At 43.9% G+C, this 23,012-nt stretch overlaps 1 protein-coding gene across 2 annotated transcripts in view; it reads left to right on the forward strand.

Annotated features, from left to right (window-relative positions):
* The first annotated feature begins 2,740 nt into the window (after positions 1-2,740).
* Positions 2,741-23,012, forward strand: part of cap2 (cyclase associated actin cytoskeleton regulatory protein 2) — a 33,641-nt gene continuing 13,369 nt past the window's right edge. The window contains exons 1-4 of one of the 2 annotated variants that reach the window (XM_020500018.2): positions 2,741-3,038; positions 15,021-15,145; positions 15,372-15,472; positions 17,548-17,625. In XM_020500018.2, coding sequence (XP_020355607.1) covers positions 15,031-15,145; positions 15,372-15,472; positions 17,548-17,625 — 294 coding nt within the window. In that variant the 5' untranslated portion in view covers positions 2,741-3,038; positions 15,021-15,030. Of the gene's footprint in view, positions 3,039-3,118; positions 3,227-15,020; positions 15,146-15,371; positions 15,473-17,547; positions 17,626-23,012 lie in introns of those variants that run through there. The other variant, XM_020500019.2, reaches the window with a different exon arrangement.

Below are 23,012 nucleotides of genomic sequence, written 5' to 3' on the forward strand. Positions count from 1 at the left end.
TCCACCACCCAAAGGACATCCACAAACTTGACACAACTGTGGGAAGCATTGGAGTCAACATGGGGCAGCATCCCTGTGGAACGCTTTCAACACCTTGTAGTGTCCATGCCCTGATGAATTGAGGCTATTCTGAGGGCAAAAAGGGGGATTGGGGGGTGCAACACAATATTAGGAAGGTATTCCTAATACTTTGTAAACGAATTGTATAGGGAGTAGAAAATAACATGGCTATATACAGGGAGTACTAGTACCAAGTCGATGTGCAGGGCTACGAGGTAATTAAGGTGGCTATGTACTGTACATACAGGTAGGGGTAAAGTGACTAGCAGCAGAGTGTGGTGTCAGTATCCATGTGTGTGCATATTATAAAAAGGGACAATGCAGGTAGTCCAGGTAGATATTTGATGAGCTATGTAGCTATCTTGTTTAGGAGTCTTATGGCTTGGGGGTAGAAGCTGTTCAGGGTCCTGTTGGTTCCAGACTTGGTGCATTGGTACCACTTGCCGTGTGGTAGCAGAGAGAACAGTCTGTGGCTTGGGTGGATGGAGTCTGACAATTTTGGGGGGCAGGGAGCTCGGCCCCAGTGATGTACTGGGCAGTACACACTACACTCTGTAGCGCCTTGAGGTCAGATGCCAAGCAGTTGCTATTCCAAGCAGTGTTGCAGCCAGTCAAGATGCTCGCGATGGTGCAGCTGTAGAACGTTTTGAGGATCTGAGGGCCCATGCCAAATCTTTTCAGCCTTCTGAGAGGAAGAGGCATTGTCGTGCCCTCTTCATGACTGTGTTGGTGTGGTAAAGACCATGGTAGATCCTTAGTGATGTGGACACCGAGGATCATGAAGCTCTTAACCCGGTCCACTACAGCCCCGTCGATGTGAATGGGGGTGTTCCCGACCCTCCGTTTCCTGTAGTCCACGATCAGCTCCTTTGTCTTCCTGACAAGGCAGAGGTCTTGAGTTTGCGCCAGGTATATGCCGAATCGGGAGGAAGTGGTACTCGAGCAACGTGATGTCCTTCACAGTGGTGCCGTGATCCAGATCTACAGTTGCGCTCAGCTCAAAACTTGGGTTGCTGTTGGGGAAGTTTGAGGGGTGTATGTAGCACATGGGGATGTGTGAGACTCCTCAGCCTGAACTGTCCCCACTTGAACCAGCAAATAGCTCGTTTTTTTCATGGTGACGACTGGTAAGACACTTCAGGAGGGAGGTCACGTGTACTAGCAAGACAGAGGTCCCGAGTTTGCGTAAGCTATGGGTGTCACGGCCGTCGTTGGAAGGAGACCAAGGTGCAGCGTGGTGAGTGTACATTTTCTTTTATTATTGTAAAAGTCAGCAACAAAACAATGCCGCAACAACTGTTACGCTTACAAGGCTATAGTGCCACTAACAAAGATAACTACCCACACTGAAAGGAAGGAAAAAGGGCTACCGAAGTATGATTCCCAATCAGAGACAACAATAGACAGCTGTCCCTGATTGAGAACCATACCCAGCCAAAACATAGAAATAAAGAAACATAGAAAACAAAACATAGAATGCCCACCCCACATCACACCCTGACCTAACCAAATAGAGAAATAAAACGGCCCTCCAAGGTCAGGGCGTGACAATGGGCTGAATCGGGAGGAAGTGGTACAAGCTAAGCAAACAGCATGATGTGCTTTACATGTGCTTGCGTGTAAATTACCACAGAGCAGCCAGAAGCCTTATGGGATTACATACAACATGTCTGCTGGCTGTATGCTGGTGACCATGCTCCTGCTCTTCATTTTGTAACACTGTCACCCAAGGCCCCTCCACCATTTTAGCTGAACATTCAATGACGTGGGACAAGCATTCACCTCACACTCAAACAAACACGTCTGGCAGCAGAGAGTTTGGGAATGGAGTCCTCTGGGGAAGCCTATCAATGATTCAGAGGCTTTTCTAATCAATAAAAGATCCCTACTCTCTCCTCCCTAACCTGGCACGGAGGCAGCATGGTACCCATTTCTGGTCAAAGTAGTGCACTGCATAGGGAACAGGGCGCCATTTGGGACACAGTTGGTCTATTTCAGCCTACAGTGTAACTCAGGCAGCTGCCATGACACAGCAGAGATAGAGGCCTTTCACGTGACATCACTACGGCTTCCATGGCATCTGACGTCCGCCATGACGGAATTCAGAGGCAGGTTGTGAATTGGGACGTGACAGACAGTAAGTAGTAGGTGCCGTTATCATAATCAGGGGCACAGTGAATGGCCCTGTTAAAACTTGCTCCCAGTTGTATTTGAGTTGATGTGAGCTAGCTATAACCAGTGATTATATCAGCACATAATGATCCCCACCCACTGGGTCTAGACGTCAGTTCAATGTGTAGTTTTGATTTACATTTGTTTGAGTTGTCAACTATTGTGAATTCAAGGTGAAATCCCCCCCCCCCCCCCCCCCAAAAAAACAATCTTAATTTAGGTTAAAAGTTAGGTAAAAAAATACTTTTGATTACTTTTTGAAAATCCAATGATTTTTCCACGTTGATTCAACATCATCACATACATTTTTGTGGTTAAAATGATGTGGAAACAACATTGACTCAATTAGCTTTTGCCCAGTGGGCAACCTTATGATCTTGGAGAGGATGATAATGTTAATATACAATTTTCATATGACTAGCTTTTATAATTTGAATGTCCACACAGCACTATCCTTTGAGTCATAGGGTAAGACCACAGGGTAAGACCACAACATTAGACGTCAATCAGACGTTTCATACTTAGTCTAGGTGTCTGGGGCGTCCTCCACTGCTCCTCAAGACCAGGCAGGAGGGAGAGAAAGACTGGAGGCACCGACTGGTACTTTGCCAGTGGTCCACTCACTCAACTGCGTTATCAGGTTCACAAATGTTGCTTCATTTGGAAGTCCCGGAAGTTTAGGGTTATCTGCGCGATTGACTGACAGGGAGGCTGGGTGAAGCGGCAGACGTAGGAACGAATCAACCCGGGACATTACAAAAGCGAAATAAAACATTACGCCAGGATTTGATAGGGACCTATAGAAGGTAAATATGTTGGTTAGTTTGTTTTCTAACGATTGTTATATTTTTGACGATATGGGAATGGAAGGGAGAGCGGCAGAGAGGTGGGGACTGGGGCGGCACGTTTGTAGGTTGCTCGCCTCATAGAAACGCTTGCGGTTATACTATTCGCTGTATTGGCACGAGAAAGGAAGACACCGATAGCCACAAAGGTCTGAACAAACGCCCTTTCCATATTATCTATGTGTGTCTTGTCTTTCTGTTTGTATGGCTAGTTAGACCATTGTGTATTTGCGGCGTTTCAGTTTATTTAGAAAACAAGTATTGCGTCAAAAAGGCTACAGTTACTGCTAGAAAATACGAATTTGAGTATTTTGTATGTCGATGTCATTCTTATTTGTGTATGTGATGACAACGGTATAGCCTATACAATGCAGCATGCCAATGACGTATGATGAAAGTGTAAAGGATGACATGTCAACATTTGTTTTATTATTATTATGGTGTAGTGTGTGGCGAAATGACCTGTCACCTGACGCTATTGTCATACCTCTCATACCTCGTTATCTATGTGAGGACACATGAACACAACACACATAGTTGTCGCACAGGATCAGTCCACATGTGTCACATGAACCTTCAGGGAACATTATGAATGTTGACAGTTTATGTTGATATTTAGAAATGTTGTTTATATTATTATTCAATTCTCACGTGTTAGCCTGCTGAATATTTCCATATTGATATAGATATATTATTACTCTCAAATGTACAATTCATAAGCCCTATAAGTATAAGAGTTTTCAGATCTCTCTCTCACTCTCTTGACAAAACTCGAGTTTCAGATCTAGATGTTTTTTTTTATGAAGGGCCCTCATCATGTCTAAGAATTAAATGGTCCTTAGCCCAAAGACCTTATAGGCCTATCAAGCACCAACCATAGAACCTTCCAACTTAGAATAGATGACAGGAAATCAGCACCACTAGCTTGAAACAGGGGCCAAATATAGCCCTGAGATCAGATACTCAGGGCAAAGAGTTATGAGACCCTATGCTGATTCCTGAGTATAATGGCATTCTCATTTCAGTAGCATAATAACACACCGCCGATGTCTGCTTTCACAGCTGTTGGGTCCAAATCCCCCCCTGGACAATTGTTAGGTGCTTTGTTTACTAAGAAAACAATTTCTCTAAACCCTCTAACCTCAGGGTTCAACCTGGTCTCAGAGCATTTCATATTATTCTGTAAGTAATTCAGATATACTCCGTTTAGAATGATACACTCATGTTAGTATGGTATATGTATTCATTTGTGGATGTCCATTACCCATTTCGTATAATGACCATTTTTATTATATGTTACGAATTTACTAAACATACAATATGTTACGAATTTACTAACTATACAATATGTTGCGAATTTACTAACTATACAATATGTTACGAATTTACGAACTATACAATACGTTACGAATTTACTAACTATACAATACGTTACGAATTTGAAAAACATACAGTATGTTATGAATTTGCATATGTGATATGTTATGAATTCCAGCTAGGTGGCTAAAGTTAGCTCGTTGGTTAGGGGTTAGGGTTACATTTAGGAGTTAGGTTATAGGGTTAGGGTTAACTAACATGCTAAGTAGTTGAAAAGTAGCAAAAAAGTAGTAAGTAGTTGAACAGATGGTAATTAGCTAAAATGCTGAAGATTTGAACACGCAAACTTTGGGTCGCCCACCCATCCACCCTGACCAATCACCCTACGTTCGTTTTTTCCTTAAGTAATTATCTGTTATTCAAATCCTGTCCTGGCTCTTTCCCCTCAATCACTTTATTCAAATAACTTACTGTAACACTGTATAGCTGGGGTCCAACAGTAAAAGAGCTAAAATGGCATTCGCTATGCTTTCTATCGCCATGGAGACTTTGGCAAACTCACAATGGTGAAGAGATGCTAATCATACTGTGCCAGATTCTAGCTGTTGCATTCACACAGTTTTCAATGTTAATGTTTTCAACATATCTTCTAGTGAAACAAATTATGAATAGGGCTGGGGCAAATACAGTGGCAGACTGTACTCTGTTTTATAGCTGCAAGGCTTGTCAAATGTTTTTATTTACAACTATAGACATCTTGATATTTTGGAATAAAGATAGTTCAATTGTGCCTCATACACTCTATGATCAGATATTCAGTGTTATGTATGCCAGTGAGCAGTAAACTCTGTCCACTGATCTAAGATCAGCTTTCCCTGCCTCTTATACCTTATCTCAACCATTGGAGCACAAGCACAAAAACGGAGGTCGACCGATTATGATTTTTCAACGCCGATACCGATTATTGGCGGACCAAAAAAGCAGATACTGATTAATCGGCCGATTAATTTACATTTAATTAGTTAATAATGACAATTACAACAATACTGAATTAACACTTATTTTAACTTAATATAATACATCAATAAAATCAATTTAGCCTCAGGTAAATAATGAAACATGTTCAATTTTGTTTAAATAATGCAAAAACAAAGTGTTGGAGAAGAAAGTAAAAGTGCAATATGTGCTATGTAAGAAAGCTAACGTTTCAGTTCTTTGCTCAGAACATGAGAACATATGAAAGCTGGTGGTTCCTTTTAACATGAGTCTCCAATATTCCCAGGTAAGAAGTTTTAGGTTGTAGTTATTATAGGAATTATAGGACTATTTCCCTCTATACCATTTGTATTTCATCAACCTTTGACTATTAGATGTTCTTATAGGCACTTTAGTATTGCCAGTGTAACAGTATAGCCTCCGTCCCTCTCCTCGCTCCTCCCTGGGCTTGAACCAGCAACACAACGACAACAGCCACCATCGAAGCAGCGTTACCCATGCAGAGCAAGGGGAACAACTACTAGAAGGCTCAGAGCGAGTGACTTTTGAAACGCTATTAGCGCGCGCTAACTAGCTAGCCAATTCACTTCGGTTACACCAGCCTCATCTCGGAGTTGATAGGCTTGAAGTCATAAACAGCGCAATGTTTGACGCACAACGAAGAGCTGCTGGCAAAACGCAGGAAATTGCTGTTTGAATTCATGTTTACGTGCCTGCTACTTGTATGCTTGTATGCTCAGTCAGATTATATGCAATGCAGGACATGCTAGATAATATCTAGTAATATCATCAACCATGTGTAGTTAACTAGTGATTATGATTGATTGTTTTTTATAAAATAAGTTTAATGCTAGCTAGCAACTTACCTTGGCTTACTGCATTCGCGTAACAGGCAGTCTCCTTGTGGAGTGCAACGAGAGAGAGGCAGGTTGTTATTGCGTTGGACAAGTTAACTGTACGGTTGCAAGATTGGTTCCCCCGAGCTGACAAGGTGAAAATCTGTCATTCTGCCCCTGAACAAGGCAGTTAACCCACCGTTCCTAGGCCGTCATTGAAATTAAGAATGTGTTCTTAACTGACTTGCCTAGTTAAATAAAGGTATAAAAATAAAACAAATTGGAAAATCGGTGCCCAAAAATACAGATTTCCGATTATTATGAAAACTTGAAATCAGCACTAATTTATCGGCCATTCCGATTAATCGGTCGACCTCTACTCTGGACCAGTACTTAGAGAACGCCTCCACCTATCAGTAATTATTATACACACAGTCCAAAGAGATATGATTTTAAGGAATCACCCTGATCAAGTTACATTGCCATTACATATTGGTTTATTTGTATTTTTTTGTATGTTTTTATTTATTAGGCCGTCTTTAGAGGACAAAAGTAACTTTATTTCACATTTTGTTACATATACAGACATTTTACATACATGGTACTTTCTTTTCATACAGTAGTTACATGGCAAGTATATATATACAGTATATATATATATATATATATATATATATATATATATATATATATATATATATATATATATATATATGGCACATGCAAATCAAAAGAGGGTAGTCTACAGAGATAATAGTATTGGCTGAGAGTAGCTGAGAGGTGTGATTAAAAGCTCATGATCTATAGAGTGTGCAAAGCTGTCATCAAGGCAAAGAGTGGCTACTTTGAAGAATCTCAAATATAAAATCTATTTTGATTTCTTTAACACTTTTTTGGTTGCTACATGACTCCATATGTGTTATTTCATAGTTTTGATCTCTCCACTATTTTTCTACAATGTATAAAAGTGTAAAAATAAAGAAAACCCCTTCAATGAGCAGAGATATATATTTATATTTTTGATTGATTGACTATGGCTTTTCAAATCTCCCAAAAGTGCTATTTGTAGGGTTCATTTTAAATTACAGTTGTGATTTTTCAGCTGTTCATGAACCTCTTACCAGAAACAAGGTATATGAGGGTAATAACAGATATTTTTCTAATGATTGTCTCTTCGCAGCAAAATCTGCAGATCTGAGATGGTTTTATTCCCCAACATTCGGTACACAGTTGTTTTCGGACACATTTGTCTTTGAACTTCCACTGTCTTCCAAGGGTGTCTAAATAACTTTCAAACATCAAGTTTGAAGACCTCAAACCAAACCCAGAGGTCTCCAGTGACTGGCTACAGACTCTAGGGCCCTGTACTGTCTGGTAGCCTGCATAAATAGACAGTGAAGCCCATGTTAGACATTTGGCACTGCTGGGAGAATTCTCTGGAGTGATTAATAGCATTCGCCCAGGCTGCACCTCCCATCCACCACCAAGGAATTAGTGCACTCACAGTACTGCTGGTGTGCTAGCTGCTAGGTCCTACTGTAGCGGATAGCTAGAAGGAAGGCTGATGCATGGTGAACACAGGGACTGGCTGAAACCCTCTTCTACCTCTTATTAAAGTACTGGTGGGGGATGTTATCATGTTGAAGTGTAGGTGAGGTAGGGATACACAGCACAGCGCCTTCTCTGCTCAACTGGACTGAACTAGACTGAACTAGACTGTTCTGGGTAAAAAAAATCAAATCAAATGTTATTTGTCACATGACAAATAACATGCATGACTATGCATGGATAATAAACAGAGAGTAGCAGCAGCATAAAAATGGGGGTGGGGGGTTGGCAATTTAAATAGTCCTGGCAGTCATTTTATTAGCTGTTCAGGAGTCTTATGGCTTTGAGGTAGAAGCTGTTAGAAAGCCTTTTGGACCTAGACTTGGCACTCCAGTACCGCCTGGTATAGAGGTCCTGGATTGCAGGAGGCTTGACCCCAGTGATGTACTGGGCCGTACGCACTACCCTCTGTAGTGCCTTGCTGTCTGAGGCCGAGCAGTTGCCATACCAGGTGGTGATGCAACCAGTAAGGATGCTCTCAATGGTGCAGCTGTATAACTTTTTGAGGATCTGAGGATCCATGCCAAATCTTTTCAGTCTCCTGAGGAGGAATAGGCATTGTCGTGCCCTCTTCACAACTGTCTTGATGTGTTTGGACCATGATAGTTTGTTGGTGATGTGGACACCAAGGAACTTGAAGCTCTCAACCTGCTCCACTACAGCCCCGTCGATGAGAATGGGCGCTTGTTCGGTCCTTCTTTTCCTGTAGTCCACAATCATCTCCTTTGTCTTGATCACATCGAGGGAGAGGTTGTTATCCTGGCACCACCCTGCCGGCTCTCTGACCTCCTCCCTATAGGCTGTCTCAATGTTGTCGGTGATCAGGCTGTTGTGTCGTCGGCAAACTTAATGATGGTGTTGGAGTCGTGCTTGGCCATGCAGTCATGGGTGAACAGGGAGTACAGGAGGGGACTGAGCACGCACCACTGTGGGGCCCACGTGTTGAGGATCAGCATGGCAGATGTGTTGTTACCTACCCTTACCACCTGGGGGCAGCCTGTCAGGAAGTCCAGGATCCAGTTGCATAGGGAGGTGTTTTGTCCCATTGTCCTTAGCTTAGTGATGAGTATTGAGGGCACTATGGTGTTGAATGCTGAGCTGTAGTCAATGAATAGAATTCTCACGTACAGTTGAAGTCGGAAGTTTACATACATCTTAGCCAAATACACTTAAACTCAGTTTTTCACAATTCCTGACATTTAATCCTAGTAAAAATGCCCTGTCTAGGATCACCACTTTATTTTAAGAATGTGAAATGTCAGAATAATAGTAGAGAGAATGATTTATTTCAGCTTTTATTTCTTTCATCACATTCCCAGTGGGTCAGAAGTTTACATACGCTCAATTAGTATTTGGTAGCATTGCATTTACATTTTTTAAAAACTTGGGTCAAACATTTCAGGTAGTCTTCCACAAGCTTCCCGCAATAAGTTGGGTGAATTTTGCCCCATTCCTCCTGACAGAGCTGGTGTAACTGAGTCAGGTTTGTATGCCTCCTTGCTCGCACACACTTTCAGTTCTGCCCAAAAATGTTCTATGGGATTGAGGTCAGTGCTTTGTGATGGCCACTCCAATACCTTGACTTAGTTGTCCTTAAGCCATTTTGCCACAACTTTGGCAGTATGCTTGGGGACATTGTCCATTTGGAAGACCCATTTGCGATCAAGCTTTAACTTCCTGACTGATGTCTTGAGATGTTGCTTCAGTATATCCACAAATTTTTCCTCCCTCATGATGCCATCTATTTTGTGAAGTGCACCAGTCTCTCCTGCAGCAAAGCACCCCCACAATATGATGCTGCCACCCCCGTGCTTCATGGTCAGGCTTTTTTATGGCGGTTTTGGAGCAATGGCTTCTTCTTTTCTGAGCGGCCTTTCAGGTAATGTCGATATAGGACTCGTTTTACTGTGGATATAGATACTTTTGTACCTGTTTCCTACAGCATGACAAATAACATGCATGACTATGCATGGATAATAAACAGAGAGTAGCAGCAGCATAAAAATGGGGGTGGGGGGTTCGCAATTTAAATAGTCCCGGTAGTCATTTTGACTATTTTAATTGCGAAATGAATTTACATAGAGAATTGATTTGATAATATACAGTCTTCACATTTAATGATAGTCAATGCTACGACAGTAGTCATTTAGGCAGGTTACCTTGGGGTTCTTGGGCACAGGGACTATGGTGGTCTGCTTGAAATATGTTGGTATTACAGACTCGGTCAGGGACAGATTGAAGACACTTGCCAGTTGGTCAGTGCAGGCTCGGAGTAAATGTCCTTGTAATCATCAAATCAAATCAAATTTATTTATATAGCCCTTCATACATCAGCTGATATCTCAAAGTGCTGTACAGAAACCCAGCCTAAAACTCCAAACAGCAAGCAATGCAGGTGTAGAAGCACGGTGGCTAGGAAAAACTCCCTAGAAAGGCCAATACCTAGGAAGAAACCTAGAGAGGAACCAGGCTATGTGGGGTGGCCAGTCCTCTTCTGGCTGTGCCGGGTGGAGATTATAACAGAACATGGCCAAGATGTTCAAATGTTCATAAATGACCAGCATGGTCGAATAATAATAAGGCAGAACAGTTGAAACTGGAGCAGCAGCACAGTCAGGTGGAAGTTGAAACTGGAGCAGCAGCATGGCCAGGTGGACTGGGGACAGCAAGGAGTCATCATGTCAGGTAGTCCTGGGGCATGGTCCTAGGGCTCAGGTCAGTTGAAACTGGAACAGCAGCATGGCCAGGTGGACTGGGGACAGCAAGGAGTCATCATGTCAGGTAGTCCTGGGGCATGGTCCTAGGGCTCAGGTCCTCCGAGAGAGAGAAAGAAAGAGAGAAGGAGAGAATTAGAGAACGCACACTTAGATTCACACAGGACACCGAATAGGACAGGAGAAGTACTCCAGATATAACAAACTGACCCCAGCCCCCGACACATAAACTACTGCAGCATAAATACTTGAGGCTGAGACAGGAGGGGTCAGGAGACACTGTGGCCCCATCCGAGGACACCCCCGGACAGGGCCAAACAGGAAGGATATAACCCCACCCACTTTGCCAAAGCACAGCCCCCACACCACTAGAGGGATATCTTCAACCACCAACTTACCATCCTGAGACAAGGCTGAGTATAGCCCACAAAGATCTCCGCCACGGCACAACCCAAGGGGGGGGCGCCAACCCAGACAGGATGACCACAACAGTGAATCAACCCACTCAGGTGACGCACCCCCTCCAGGGATGGCATGAGAGAGCCCCAGCAAGCCAGTGACTCAGCCCCTGATCCGTCTGGCCCTGCGGCCTTGTGGACTTGTTTACTCACATAGGCTATGGAGAGCGTGATCACACAGTCGCCTGGAACAGCTTATGCTCTCATGCATGCTTCAGTGTTGCTTGCCTTATAGCGAGCATAGAAGTTATTTAGCTCGTCTGGTAGACTCGTGTCATTGGACAGCTCTCGGCTGTGCTTCACTTTGAAGTCCGTAATAGTTTGCAAGCCCTGCCACATCCGACGCGCGTCGGAGCCGGTGTAGTACGATTCAATCTGTATTGACACTTAGCCTGTTTGATGGTTCGTCGGAGGGCATAGCGGGATTTCTTATAAGCTTCCGGGTTAGAGTCCCCTCCTTGAAAGCGACAGCTCTACCCTTTAGCTCAGTGAGGATGTTGCCAGTAAACCATGGCTTCTGGTTGGCGTATGTACGTACGGTCACTGTGGGGACGAAGTCATCGATGCACTTATTGATGAAGCCAGTGACTGATGTGATGTACTCCTCAATGCCGTCGGAAGAATCCCGGAACATATTCCAGTCTGTGCTAGCAAAACAGTCCTGTAGCTTAGCATCTCCGTCACATGACCACTTCCGTATTGAGCGAGTCACTGTTACTTCCTGCTTTAGTTTTGGCTTGAAAGCAGGAATCAGGTGGATATAGTTTTAGTCAGGTTTGCCAAATGGAGAGTGAGGGAGAGCTTTGTACGCATCCCTGTGTGTGGAGTAAAAGTGATGTAGAGTTTTTTTTTCTTTTCCCTCTGGTTGCACATTTAACATGCTGGTAGAAATGAGGTTAAACGGATTTAAGTTTCCCTGCATTAAAGTCCCCGGCCACTAGGAGCGCTGCCTCTGGATGAGCATTTTCTTGTTTGATTATGGCCTTTTAGTGCCAGTCTGTGGTGATAAATAGACAGCTACAAAAAAATATAGATGAAAACTCTCTTGTTTAATAGTGTGGTCTACAGTTTATCATGAGATACTCTACCTCAGGCGAGCAAAACCTAGAGAGTTCCTTAATATTAGATATTGTGCACCAGCTGTTATTTACACATAGACACAGACAACCACCCCTTGTTTTACCGGAGGCAGGTATTCTATCTTGCAGATAACCGAAAACCCAGCCAGCTGTATGTTATCCATGTTGTCGTTCAGCCACTACTCTGTGAAACATAAGATATTACAGATGTTAATGTCCCGTTGGTAGGATAGTCTTGAGTTCATTCATTTTATTACCAATGATTGCACGTTGGCTAATAGGACTGTCGGTAGAGGGGGATTACTCACTCGCAAACGGATCCTTACAAGGCACCCCGACCTATGTCTCCAATATCTCCGTCTCTTCTTCATGCGAATGATGGGGATTTGGGCCCTGTTGGGTGTCTGAAGTAAATCCTTTGCGTCCGACTAAAGAAAAAAATCTTTGTCCAGTACAAGGTGAGTAATCGCTGTCCTGATATCCAGAATCTCTTTTCGGTCATAAGAAACGGTGGCAGAAACATTACGTACAAAATAAGTTACAAATAACACGAAAAAACACATACAATAGCACAATTGGTAAGGAACTCGTAAAACGGCAGCCATCACCTCCGGAGGCCATCATAATAAGACTGGATTATGACAAGTGTGTGTGTTTGTCTATGTATCCGTGTGTGTGTACCACAGGAGGTTGGTGGCCCCTTAATTGGGGAGGACGGGCTCGTGGTAATGGCTGGAGCGGAATAAGTGGAATGGTATCGGATACATCAAACACATGTTTTCAATGCGTTTGTAACCACTCCATTCCAGCCATTAATATGAGCTGTCCTCCCCTCAGCGTGTGTGTGCGTGTGTGTGCGTGTGTGTGTGTGTGTGTGTATGTGTGTGTGTGTGTGTGTGTGTGTGTGTGTGCGTATGCGTGTGTGTGTGTGCGAGTGTGCGTGTGTGTGTGTGTGTGTTAGGGAGGGCTCATAATCCAGTCTGTGTGATGGTGACATCACTGGAGCCGATCCCTGCATGGGGATTGGTTTGCTAACGCTGGAGGAAGAAATACAATCAGGCGAATGGCCTGGCTTATGAGGTCAGTCTCCACTGATAACAACCGGATCAGGTAATCAGATAGATTCTGTTTCTCCTCAACTAAGAGAAGAGAACTTCTATGACTGAGTCCCAAATTGCACCCTATCCCTGGACTCCTCTATAGCGCACTACTTTTGACCATAGCACTCTGGTAAAAAAAAAATATTGCTACTGAAGTATACAGGGCTACCAATAGATCAGCAAGTTTTCCATGGATGATGACTGAAAGCAATGCCCTGTTTCTGTATGCATGAAATGCATTTCTTTCCTTCTCTCCTCATGGTCGCGGGAAGATGTTTAGGGGTGGTGGTGCTGAATTTTTCTCCCCGCTCTGCAGACGGCTATTTCAGTGTGCTCATACAGGAGTAGTAAAGGTCCAGCGCACTACTTAATGTGTATATATATATACACAATACCAGTCAAAAGTTGGACACACCTACCCATTCAAGGGTTTTCTTTATTTTTACTATTTTCAACATTGTAGAATAATAGTAAAGACATTAACACTATGAAATAACACATATGGAATCAGGTAGTAACCAAAAAAGTATTAAACAAATCAAAATATATGTTATATTTGAGATTCTTCAATGTAGCCACCCTTGATGCCTTGATGACAGCTTTGCACACTCTTGGCATTCTCTCAACCAGCTCCACCTTGAATGCTCTTCCAACAGTCTTGAAGAAGTTCCCACATATGCTGAGCACTTGTTGGCTGCTTTTCCTTCACTCTGCGGTTCAACTCATCCCAAACCATCTCAATTGGGTTGTAAAAGAAAACACACCAGGAAATCAGCTCCAAGTGATTGTAATTTAAGAAGTCTGTTCCCAAGTATTCCCATGCATTGAGAGACACGATGTGATCGTATATAAATGTAAGCAAGGTTTGAAATTGTTTTAGTCGAACATTATACCTGTTTGGGGTTCTTGCGATCAATTTGCAATCTATAAATGATTTGTAATTATGTTCCAGAACCCCGACCATCCGCTCAAGAACAAATCGGCCCGCGGCTGAATATAGTTGATGATCCCTGACCTATGGTATTGTAACGGCGTTCTCTGTTGAAGGAGAGTCGGACCGAAATGCAGCGTGGTGGTTACTCATGTTCTTTAATGAAAAAATAGCGATACATGAAATAACTAAATATAAACAAAACAACAAACGGAACACGAAAACCTATTACAGCCTATCTGGTGAAACTACACAGAGACAGGAACAATCACCCACAAAATACACAGTGAAACCCCGGCTACCTAAATATGGTTCCCAATCAGAGACAACGAGAATCACCTGACTCTGATTGAGAACCGCCTCAGGCAGCCAAGCCTATGCTAGACACACCCCTAATCAGCCACAATCCCAATGCCTACAAAAACCCCAATACGACAACACAATAAGCCCATGTCACACCCTGGCCTGAACAAATAATTAAAGAAAACACAAAATACTAAGACCAAGGCGTGACAGGTATGGTGTACATGATATGATATGATTGATTGTGTAGCGGAAGTTGTGGCAAAGGACCAGATGGCTAGAAGTCCAGAAAAACTCTGTCTGCGTTCCAAATGGCACCCTATTCCCTTTATAGTGCACTACTTTTTCCCAGGGCCCTACGAATCCTATCGTGTTTTGGGGTTTTAGGTGTCTGCAGTGTCATAAGTGTCCTATAGCATTTCAAATGTCCCTCTGACCCTACAAATTAGCCAACCCCTATAAATCTAGACACAAAAGAAAAGTCATGGGTTGTATTGCATTTATCTTGAAATCAGTAGAGACGTCATGGGGAACATGACCAGCCTTGGCTACAGCACCAGTGATGGATATCAGTCCACTGACTTTATCTGCTTCGTTCCAGGACCATCGCCATGGAAACGCTAGTGCAGCGACTGGAGCAGGCCGTGATTCGTGTGGAGCAGGTGTCCGTCAACATGCAGGTGTCCAATGGCATGGCCAACGGGGAATGTAACGGGATCAACGGAGGTGAGTAGTAGAAACGTAGTGGTCCAGACTGTGACAGCAGTGTATAGCATTGGGTAGTGAGGTTCTAGGTTCAACTGGGAACACAACTTTATCCAATGAACGTTTATAAACATGTAATATTCTATGTAAAACTCAGAAAAGATACTGTGGTAGAAAAACGCCTGACCTCTCCTCAGTGGGCATTGTTTTCTCCTTCTTCCCTCCCTTCTTCCACCTGTCTCTCCAGGTCAGTCCCAGTGTATGGAGGCCTTTGACCTGCTGCTGATGGGGCCGTTGTCAGAGTACCTGAAGAATAGCCGTGCCATAGGAGAGGATGTGGAGAAGCATGTGAGTGGAATGAATGTGTGTGTGTGATTGCATATGACTGACTATCCTTGTGTGTTTGAGTGGCTTCTTGCCAAGGCCGCAAATGGGAAATGGCTCTGTGCCATTAAGATCACAAAGTCTCCTCCTCAATCCCCAAATCCCTCAAATGTTCTCACTTACACACACACACACCAGCTGTCTTGGTTAACACACTGCCATTATATTTGGTCTTTGTCTTTATCTTAAACTGTTAGTCTACAGTAAATGAAACAAGGCAGGTGTCTTAACTGAGAGAAACTCAAAGTGATGTTTGTACCAGAGCAGCAGATAAGAACACACAAAAAGATAATATGGATGATGAAAATAAGACAGTTGCCTACTCTGTTCTGCTATACTACTCTGTCCTGCTATACTACTCTGTCCTGCTATACTACTCTGTCCTGCTATACTACTCTGTCCTGCTGGACTACTGCTGTACTACTCTGTCCTGCTGGACTACTCTGTCCTGCTTTACTACTCTGTCCTGCTATACTACTCTGTCCTGCTATACTACTCTGTCCTGCTATACTACTCTGTCCTGCTATACAACTCTGTCCTGCTATACTACTCTGTCCTGCTATACTACTCTATTCTGCTATACTACTCTGTCCTGCTATACTACTCTATCCTGCTATACTACTCTGTCCTGCTATACTACTCTGTCCTGCTGGACTACTGCTGTACTACTCTGTCCTGCTGTACTACTCTGTCCTGCTGTACTACTCTGTCCTGCTATACTACTCTGTTCTCCTATACTACTCTGTTCTCCTATACTACTCTATCCTGCTGTACTACTCTGTCCTGCTGTACTGCTCTGTCCTGCTATACTACTCTGTCCTGCTATACTACTCTGTCCTGCTGGACTATTCTGTCCTGCTATACTACTCTATCCTGCTGGACTACTCTGTCCTGCTGTACTACTCTGTCCTGCTATACTACTCTGTTTTCCCAGGCTGCTCTACTACTTCCATTGAGATAAACTTGGTGTGTAACTTGATTTTATGATACTGTATATGCAACTGTTGTCACCAAGCCAAATCGCAACCACATTTAAGATGAATCTTTAACGCAGTGAGAATTTCTCTACCAGTGACAGTAGGGCTGGAGGGATGTTGAGAGGAGCACTTAGTGACCACTTCACTCCCCTGCCTGCTTTCTGTCAATGGGACTAGTATTATATGGAGATATGCATCCAATACGGCAGCCTGTAAGGAATTGGGTTCCATTTGGGACAGACACATGGTAGATTCTCCTTGTTTTTATCTCTCAAAGAAGTTGGCTCTGGGAACCTCTGACTGTGTGGGGTCCAGGGCATGGCCAGGGAAAACCACTCCGGCTCTCTACAGAAAACCACTCTAGATAGATGGGAGGAGTAGGAGTGCTTTAAATTACAGTTTGTTTCCTGTCCCCTACAAAGCCAATGGCGGGAGTGTGTTTGAACTTTAACCCTACATTCCAATATTTAAAACGCGACACAAGGACCTTTTCCACAAAGATGTCAGGCCGTTTTCCAAAGGGAGATGAGGTGTAGTTTGTGGCTAGTAATCATGTTGGCAACCACTTTGATGATTTCTCTTCAGACTCCCAAAATAAAGCCAACATTTTAACCTTGATTCATACCAGGCACTGGCAGCAAGTCCAATTGCAGAAATCCCTTTCTCAAGGGAGACATGATTTCAAATGGGAATTAAATAAGTGAGGACTTTAATATGTGGAAAAGCAGAACGCCAGTGAAATAGCCTTAATATGTGGTGAAATGGGACGGGGGATGGGGGGAGGATATTCCTTCATGGGTCTTTTCTTTCGTAAAACAACATTCACTTAATCTCCTTCTCCCATCACAGTGAAATGAGGAGGAGGGGGTGTGTGGGTTAGAGGTGTTTTTTTTAAGTTAGGAAAGCTCCTTTTATGGCAAAACCGGAGTTCCTCTGGAGGTTTTCCCAAACATGGGACATGCCTTGTGGGACCTGACTAATGCATTGTTACCAGCATGATGCAGTGCAGAGTGTGGCTTATAATAATTTCAGATTTGACATTTTAACCTCTGTGATTGACAGGCGGAGATGGTGAACAACGCTCTGCAGCTTCAGAGAAGCTTCCTCAAAATGGCCACCACACACCAGGAGCCTGCTCCGGTAAGGATGATATGTGTAATGGCTTGGAGAACTGTCCTAAATGCAGATACCCAAAGCAAGTAGACAAATGTGTATGGATCAGGACTGTTGGCCAACTGCACTGCACTTCAACACAGTTATCCAATGTGCACTTATCTACTGTTATCTACTGTAATGTAGCCAGTGTTGCTCATTACAGTGTCCCAGTATCGCTCATTTCAGTGTCGGCTAGATCAGTATTGCTCATTTCAGTGTCGGCCAGTTCAGTATTGCTCATTTCAGTGTCGGCCAGTTCAGTATTGCTCATTTCAGTGTCGGCCAGTTCAGTATTGCTCATTTCAGTGTTGGCCTGTTCAGTATTGCTCATTTCAGTGTCGGCCAGTTCAGTATTTCTCATTTCAGTACCACCCAGTTCAGCATGGCTCATTTCAGTACCACCCAGTTCAATATGGCTCATTTCAGTGTCGGCCAGTTCAGTATTGCTCATTTCAGTACCACCCAGTTCAGTATTGCTCATTTCAGTACCACCCAGTTCAGTATTGCTCATTTCAGTACCACTAGTTCAGTATCGCTCATTTCAGTATCACCCATTCCAGTGTTCCAGCAGCAGCCTTTTCCAGGCCTCTCTGTGTTTCCCAGTGCTGCTGGGCCAGTGGGTAGCCATGCGGTGCCCCGGAGCTCTGTTCACATAGGGATTAACCCCCTTTAAAAAAGAACACTAATACAACACATTCACATATGGGGAATTGAGGGGGGAAAGGGAGGGAGTACGGAGAGGAAGGGGAGGTTAACGTGATATCATCGCATTGGCTGTTTGTTTGTATTGAACCAGGAGGAGGGGGGTGGGGGGCAGAGCCCCAAGCTGAACAGGAAGTGATTAACTCATATCTCGCAGGTCATTGGTCAAGAGGCAGTGAGAAAGAATTCACCAATTGTTTGATACACAAACAAGGAGGAAGGGTTTAAGCGGAGGGAGGGGACAGAGAGGAAGGGAATAAGAGAGGAGAGGGGAGGAGATGGAGAGGCGAGGACGGTGGTGGGTGGTGGCTGCATTGACTGTTTGCTTAAAGACCCCATGCAGTCTTCTAAATGTTTCAATCATCACTGTATGTCTAATAAATCACTGTGTTTATTTCATTTAAAAAAGCGAAATATTTTTTAAATAATTTATTTCCCTTAGCTGCCTTTGCCATTGAAATGCTCAGTCTGATCGTATGGGCGTGTTGATACAAATTTTTATATATATACATACACAGCCCTGATTGGCGGATTGGCTCGTCTATACTGACTAGAGCCTACCTCGCTTACCACTTCATAGTAGGAGGATACATATGCAAATAAAAGAGGATTGGTCAGAATAATCAGATCGTGATGTCATGCTGTGGGCTAAAAACTCCATCCCACCACCTCTTACACTAAAAGTGCATTAGCATCATTTTTACAATTTCAGAGTGTTATTTCGACCTCGTAGTGTGTAAATATCATTACAAAAAAACTGGAAATCAATGTGGACGTGAACTAGTGAGGAGAACTTCCTGTATCTTTACTTCAGACAGTTAAGAGCAAGCAGAGAGCCAGCAGAGAGCCAGCAGAGAGCCAGTAGAGCCTGTAGAGAGTGTGGAGCCTGTAGAGAGTGTGGAGCCTGTAGAGAGTGTGGAGCCTGTAGAGAGTGTGGAGCCGGTAGAGAGTCTGTAGCCTGTAGAGAACCTGTAGAGAGCCTGTAGCCTGTTAAGAGAGACTGTAGAGAGCCAGTACTGGGCCTGTAGAGAGCCTGTTAAGAGAGCCTGTAGCCTGTTAAGAGAGACTGTAGAGAGCCAGTACTGGGCCTGTAGCCTGTAGAGAGACTGTAGAGAGACTGTAGAGACTGTAGCCTGTTAAGAGAGACTGTAGAGAGCCAGTACTGGGCCTGTAGCCTGTAGAGAGACTGTAGAGAGCCTGTAGCCTGTAGAGAGACTGTAGAGACTGTAGCCTATGGAGAGCCTGTAGCCTGTTAAGATAGCCTTTAGAGACTGTAGCCTGTTAAGAGAGACTGTAGAGAGCCAGTACTGGGCCTGTAGCCTATGTAGAGAGCCTGTAGAGAGCCTGTAGAGAGCCTGTAGAGAGACTAGAGAGCCTGTAGAGAGACTGTAGAGAGACTGTAGAGAGTCTGTAGCCTGTAGAGAGCCTGTAGCCTATTAAGATAGCCTGTAGCCTATAGAGAGTCGGCAGCCTGTAGAGAGCCTGTAGCCTATAGAGAGTCGGCTGCCTGTAGAGAGCCTGTAGAGAGCCTGTAGAGAGCCTGTAGAGAGCCTGTAGAGAGCCTGTATGGAGACTGTATGGAGACTGTAAAGAGCCTATAGCCTGTAGAGAGCCAGTAGAGAGCCTGTAGAGAGCCTGTATGGAGACTGTAAAGAGCCTATAGCCTGTAGAGAGCCTGTAGCCTGTAGAGCCTGTAGAGAACCCGTAGAGAGTCTGTAGCCTGTAGAGAGCCTGTAGTCTGTTAAGAGAGCCTGTAGCCTGTAGAGAGCCTGTAGAGAGCCTGTAGTCTGCTAAGAGAGCCCGTAGAGAGCCTGTAGCCTGTAAAGAGCTTGTAGAGAACCCGTAGAGAGTCTGTAGCCTGTAGAGAGCCTGTAGTCTGTTGAGAGAGCCTGTAGAGAGCCTGTAGCCTGTAGAGAGCCTGTAGAGAGCCTGTAGTCTGTTAAGAGAGCCTGTAGAGAGCCTGTATCCTGTAGAGAGCCTGTAGCCCGTAGAGAGCCTGTAGAGAGCCTGTAGTCTGTTAAGAGAGCCTGTAGAGAGCCTGTAGCCTGTAGAGAGCCTGTAGCCTGTTGAGAGAGACTGTAGAGAGCCAGTAGAGAGCATGTAGCCTGTATGGAGACTGTAGAGAGCCTGTAGCCTGTATGGAGACTGTGAAGAGCCTGTAGCCTGTATGGAGACTGTGAAGAGCCTGTAGCCTGTATGGAGACTGTAGAGAGCCTGTAGCCTGTATGTAGACTGTAGAGAGCCTGTAGAGAGCATGTAGCCTATAGAGAGCCTGTAGCCTGTTAAGAGAGACTGTAGAGGGCCTGTAGCCTGTATGGAGACTGTAGCGAGCCTGTAGAGAGCCTGTAGCCTGTAGAGAGACTGTAGGGAGCCTGTAGCCTGTAGCAAGCCTGTAGAGATCATGTAGCCTGTAGAGAGCCCGTTAAGGGAGCCTGTAGCCCATTAAAGGAGCCTGTAGCCTGTAGAGAGCCTGTAGCCTGTTAAGGGAGCCTGTAGCCTGTAGAGAGCCTGTAGTGCAGTGTTTCTCAAACTTGGTCCTGGGGACCCCAAGGGGTGCACGTTTATTTTTTTTGCCCTAGAACTACAAAGCTTGATGATTATTTGAATCAGCTGTCCCCAGGACCGAGATTGGGAATCCCTGCTGTAGAGAGACTCTTGTCGCTGTTTTCTGAGAATTTGGGTGACGATCCACAATGGCATTGGCAGAACTGACAATCCTCAAATTGGAGAAGCATTGATTTAGCCCCCCAAAAAATATATTGTTGTCAATCAATATACCCCCAGAGAAATCTACTACAAAACCACACAGATACTGTATGGACACATTTTCACATGTACATAGTTTTATATAAACCTCAATCATTGCCTCTGGTGGAAAAGAGATTGTGACCCTGTACAGCTCTCCCATAGGGACCCCAGAGCTGCTGGTAAAACCTCTGGTTTTTCTCTCCACGGCACTGGCCCGGGGTTGTGCTCCGTGGCTTTTTATGGGCATGTTCTATATTTGAGCCGCTCCGTGTATGGGTGTGTGTGTGTGTGTGTGTGTTTGAAGCTGGGTTCACCTGACCCCGTCACGGCCCATCACTCTGTCTGTGTGTCTGTGTGTCTGTGTGTCTGTGTGTGTCTGTGTGTGTGTGTGTGTGTGTGTGTGTGTGTGTGTGTGTGTGTGTGTGTGTTTGTGTGTTTGTGTGTGTGTGTGTGTGTGTGTGTGTGTGTGTGTGTGTGTGTGTGTGTGTGTGTGTGTGTGTGTGTGTGTGTGTGTGTGTGTGTGTGTGTGCTTGTGTGTGTGTGTGTGCCCACATAAAAAAAACTACAGTTTACGATAGAATAGTATAGGACTTACTATAGTGTTCTGTAGTAAACAGCAGGATACTATAGAAAACTATACTACACTCTAGTAGTACTTACTACAGAATTTTGTAGCATACTGTAGAATTCTATACTGCACACTGTACTATCCCTTGATCATGTGTTGTCCTTACTATAACATTTTGTAGTATACTGTAGAATATTATACTGCACACTGTACTATCCCTTGATCATGTGTTGTCCTTACTATAACATTTTGTAGTATACTGTAGAATATTATACTGCACACTGTACTATCCCTTGATCATGTGTTGTCCTTACTATAACATTTTGTAGTATACTGTAGAATACTACATATATTAAATAGTACAGTGTTATCTGCAAAAAATACTAGTAAATACTACAATAATGTTTGCAAAAACACTACAGTAATTAGTATAGTATATACTACAGTTTTTACTATAGTAATACTACAGTATTTAATTTGCATATACTCCACCCATTGCTCCTGAATGGCGCAGGGGTCTTAGGCACTGCATCTCAGTGCAAGAGGCGTCACTACAGTCCCTGGTTCGATTCCAGGCTGTATCACATCCGGCCATGATTGGGAGTCCCATAGGGCAGCGCACAATTGGCCCAGCGTCGTCCGGGTTTGGCCCGGGGTAGGCCGTCATTGTAAATAAGAATTTGTTCTTAACTGACTTGCCTAGTTAAATAAAGGTTACACATTCCCCTCTCTATTTATGCCACCCATGAGTGAGAAACCAACATGCCAAGTATAGACCATATATTGTGTTCAGACTCCAGTCCTACCTTTTTTTATTTTACTAGGCAAGATCAGTTAAGAACAAATTCTTATTTTCAATGGCGGCCTAGGAACAGTGGGTTAACTGCCTGTTCAGGGGCAGAACGACAGAACGACCTTGTCAGCTCGGGGGTTTGAACCTTCCGGTTACTAGTCCAACGCTCTAACCACTAGGCTACCCTGCCGCCCCTACAGGTTATGGACAATTTGGTCTTAGTATTTGCCCAGTAGGTTTCCTCAAGGAGGAAGCCCCACTTCTATGTCAAAGATAATAAAACAAAACAATACCACAGTAACTACTATAGTATATACAACAGTAATATTACAGTATTTATACTATAGTCAACTTTACTACAGTATACTACAATCATGTCCACAAAAACACTACAGTGAATACTATAGTATGTAAATATAGTAATAGTACAGTATTTACATCATAGTATACTATAATATTTTTTCATATGGGTGTTTATCCCACAGTACAGCTGTCTTGCCTCGCCAGCCCTCTGCTCTGCTGCGAGGCTTTACCCTGTAAAATCCCAACATAGTTTTTTTC

Source organism: Oncorhynchus kisutch, linkage group LG14 (genome assembly GCF_002021735.2).
Source record: "Oncorhynchus kisutch isolate 150728-3 linkage group LG14, Okis_V2, whole genome shotgun sequence".
NCBI lineage: Eukaryota > Metazoa > Chordata > Actinopteri > Salmoniformes > Salmonidae > Oncorhynchus > Oncorhynchus kisutch.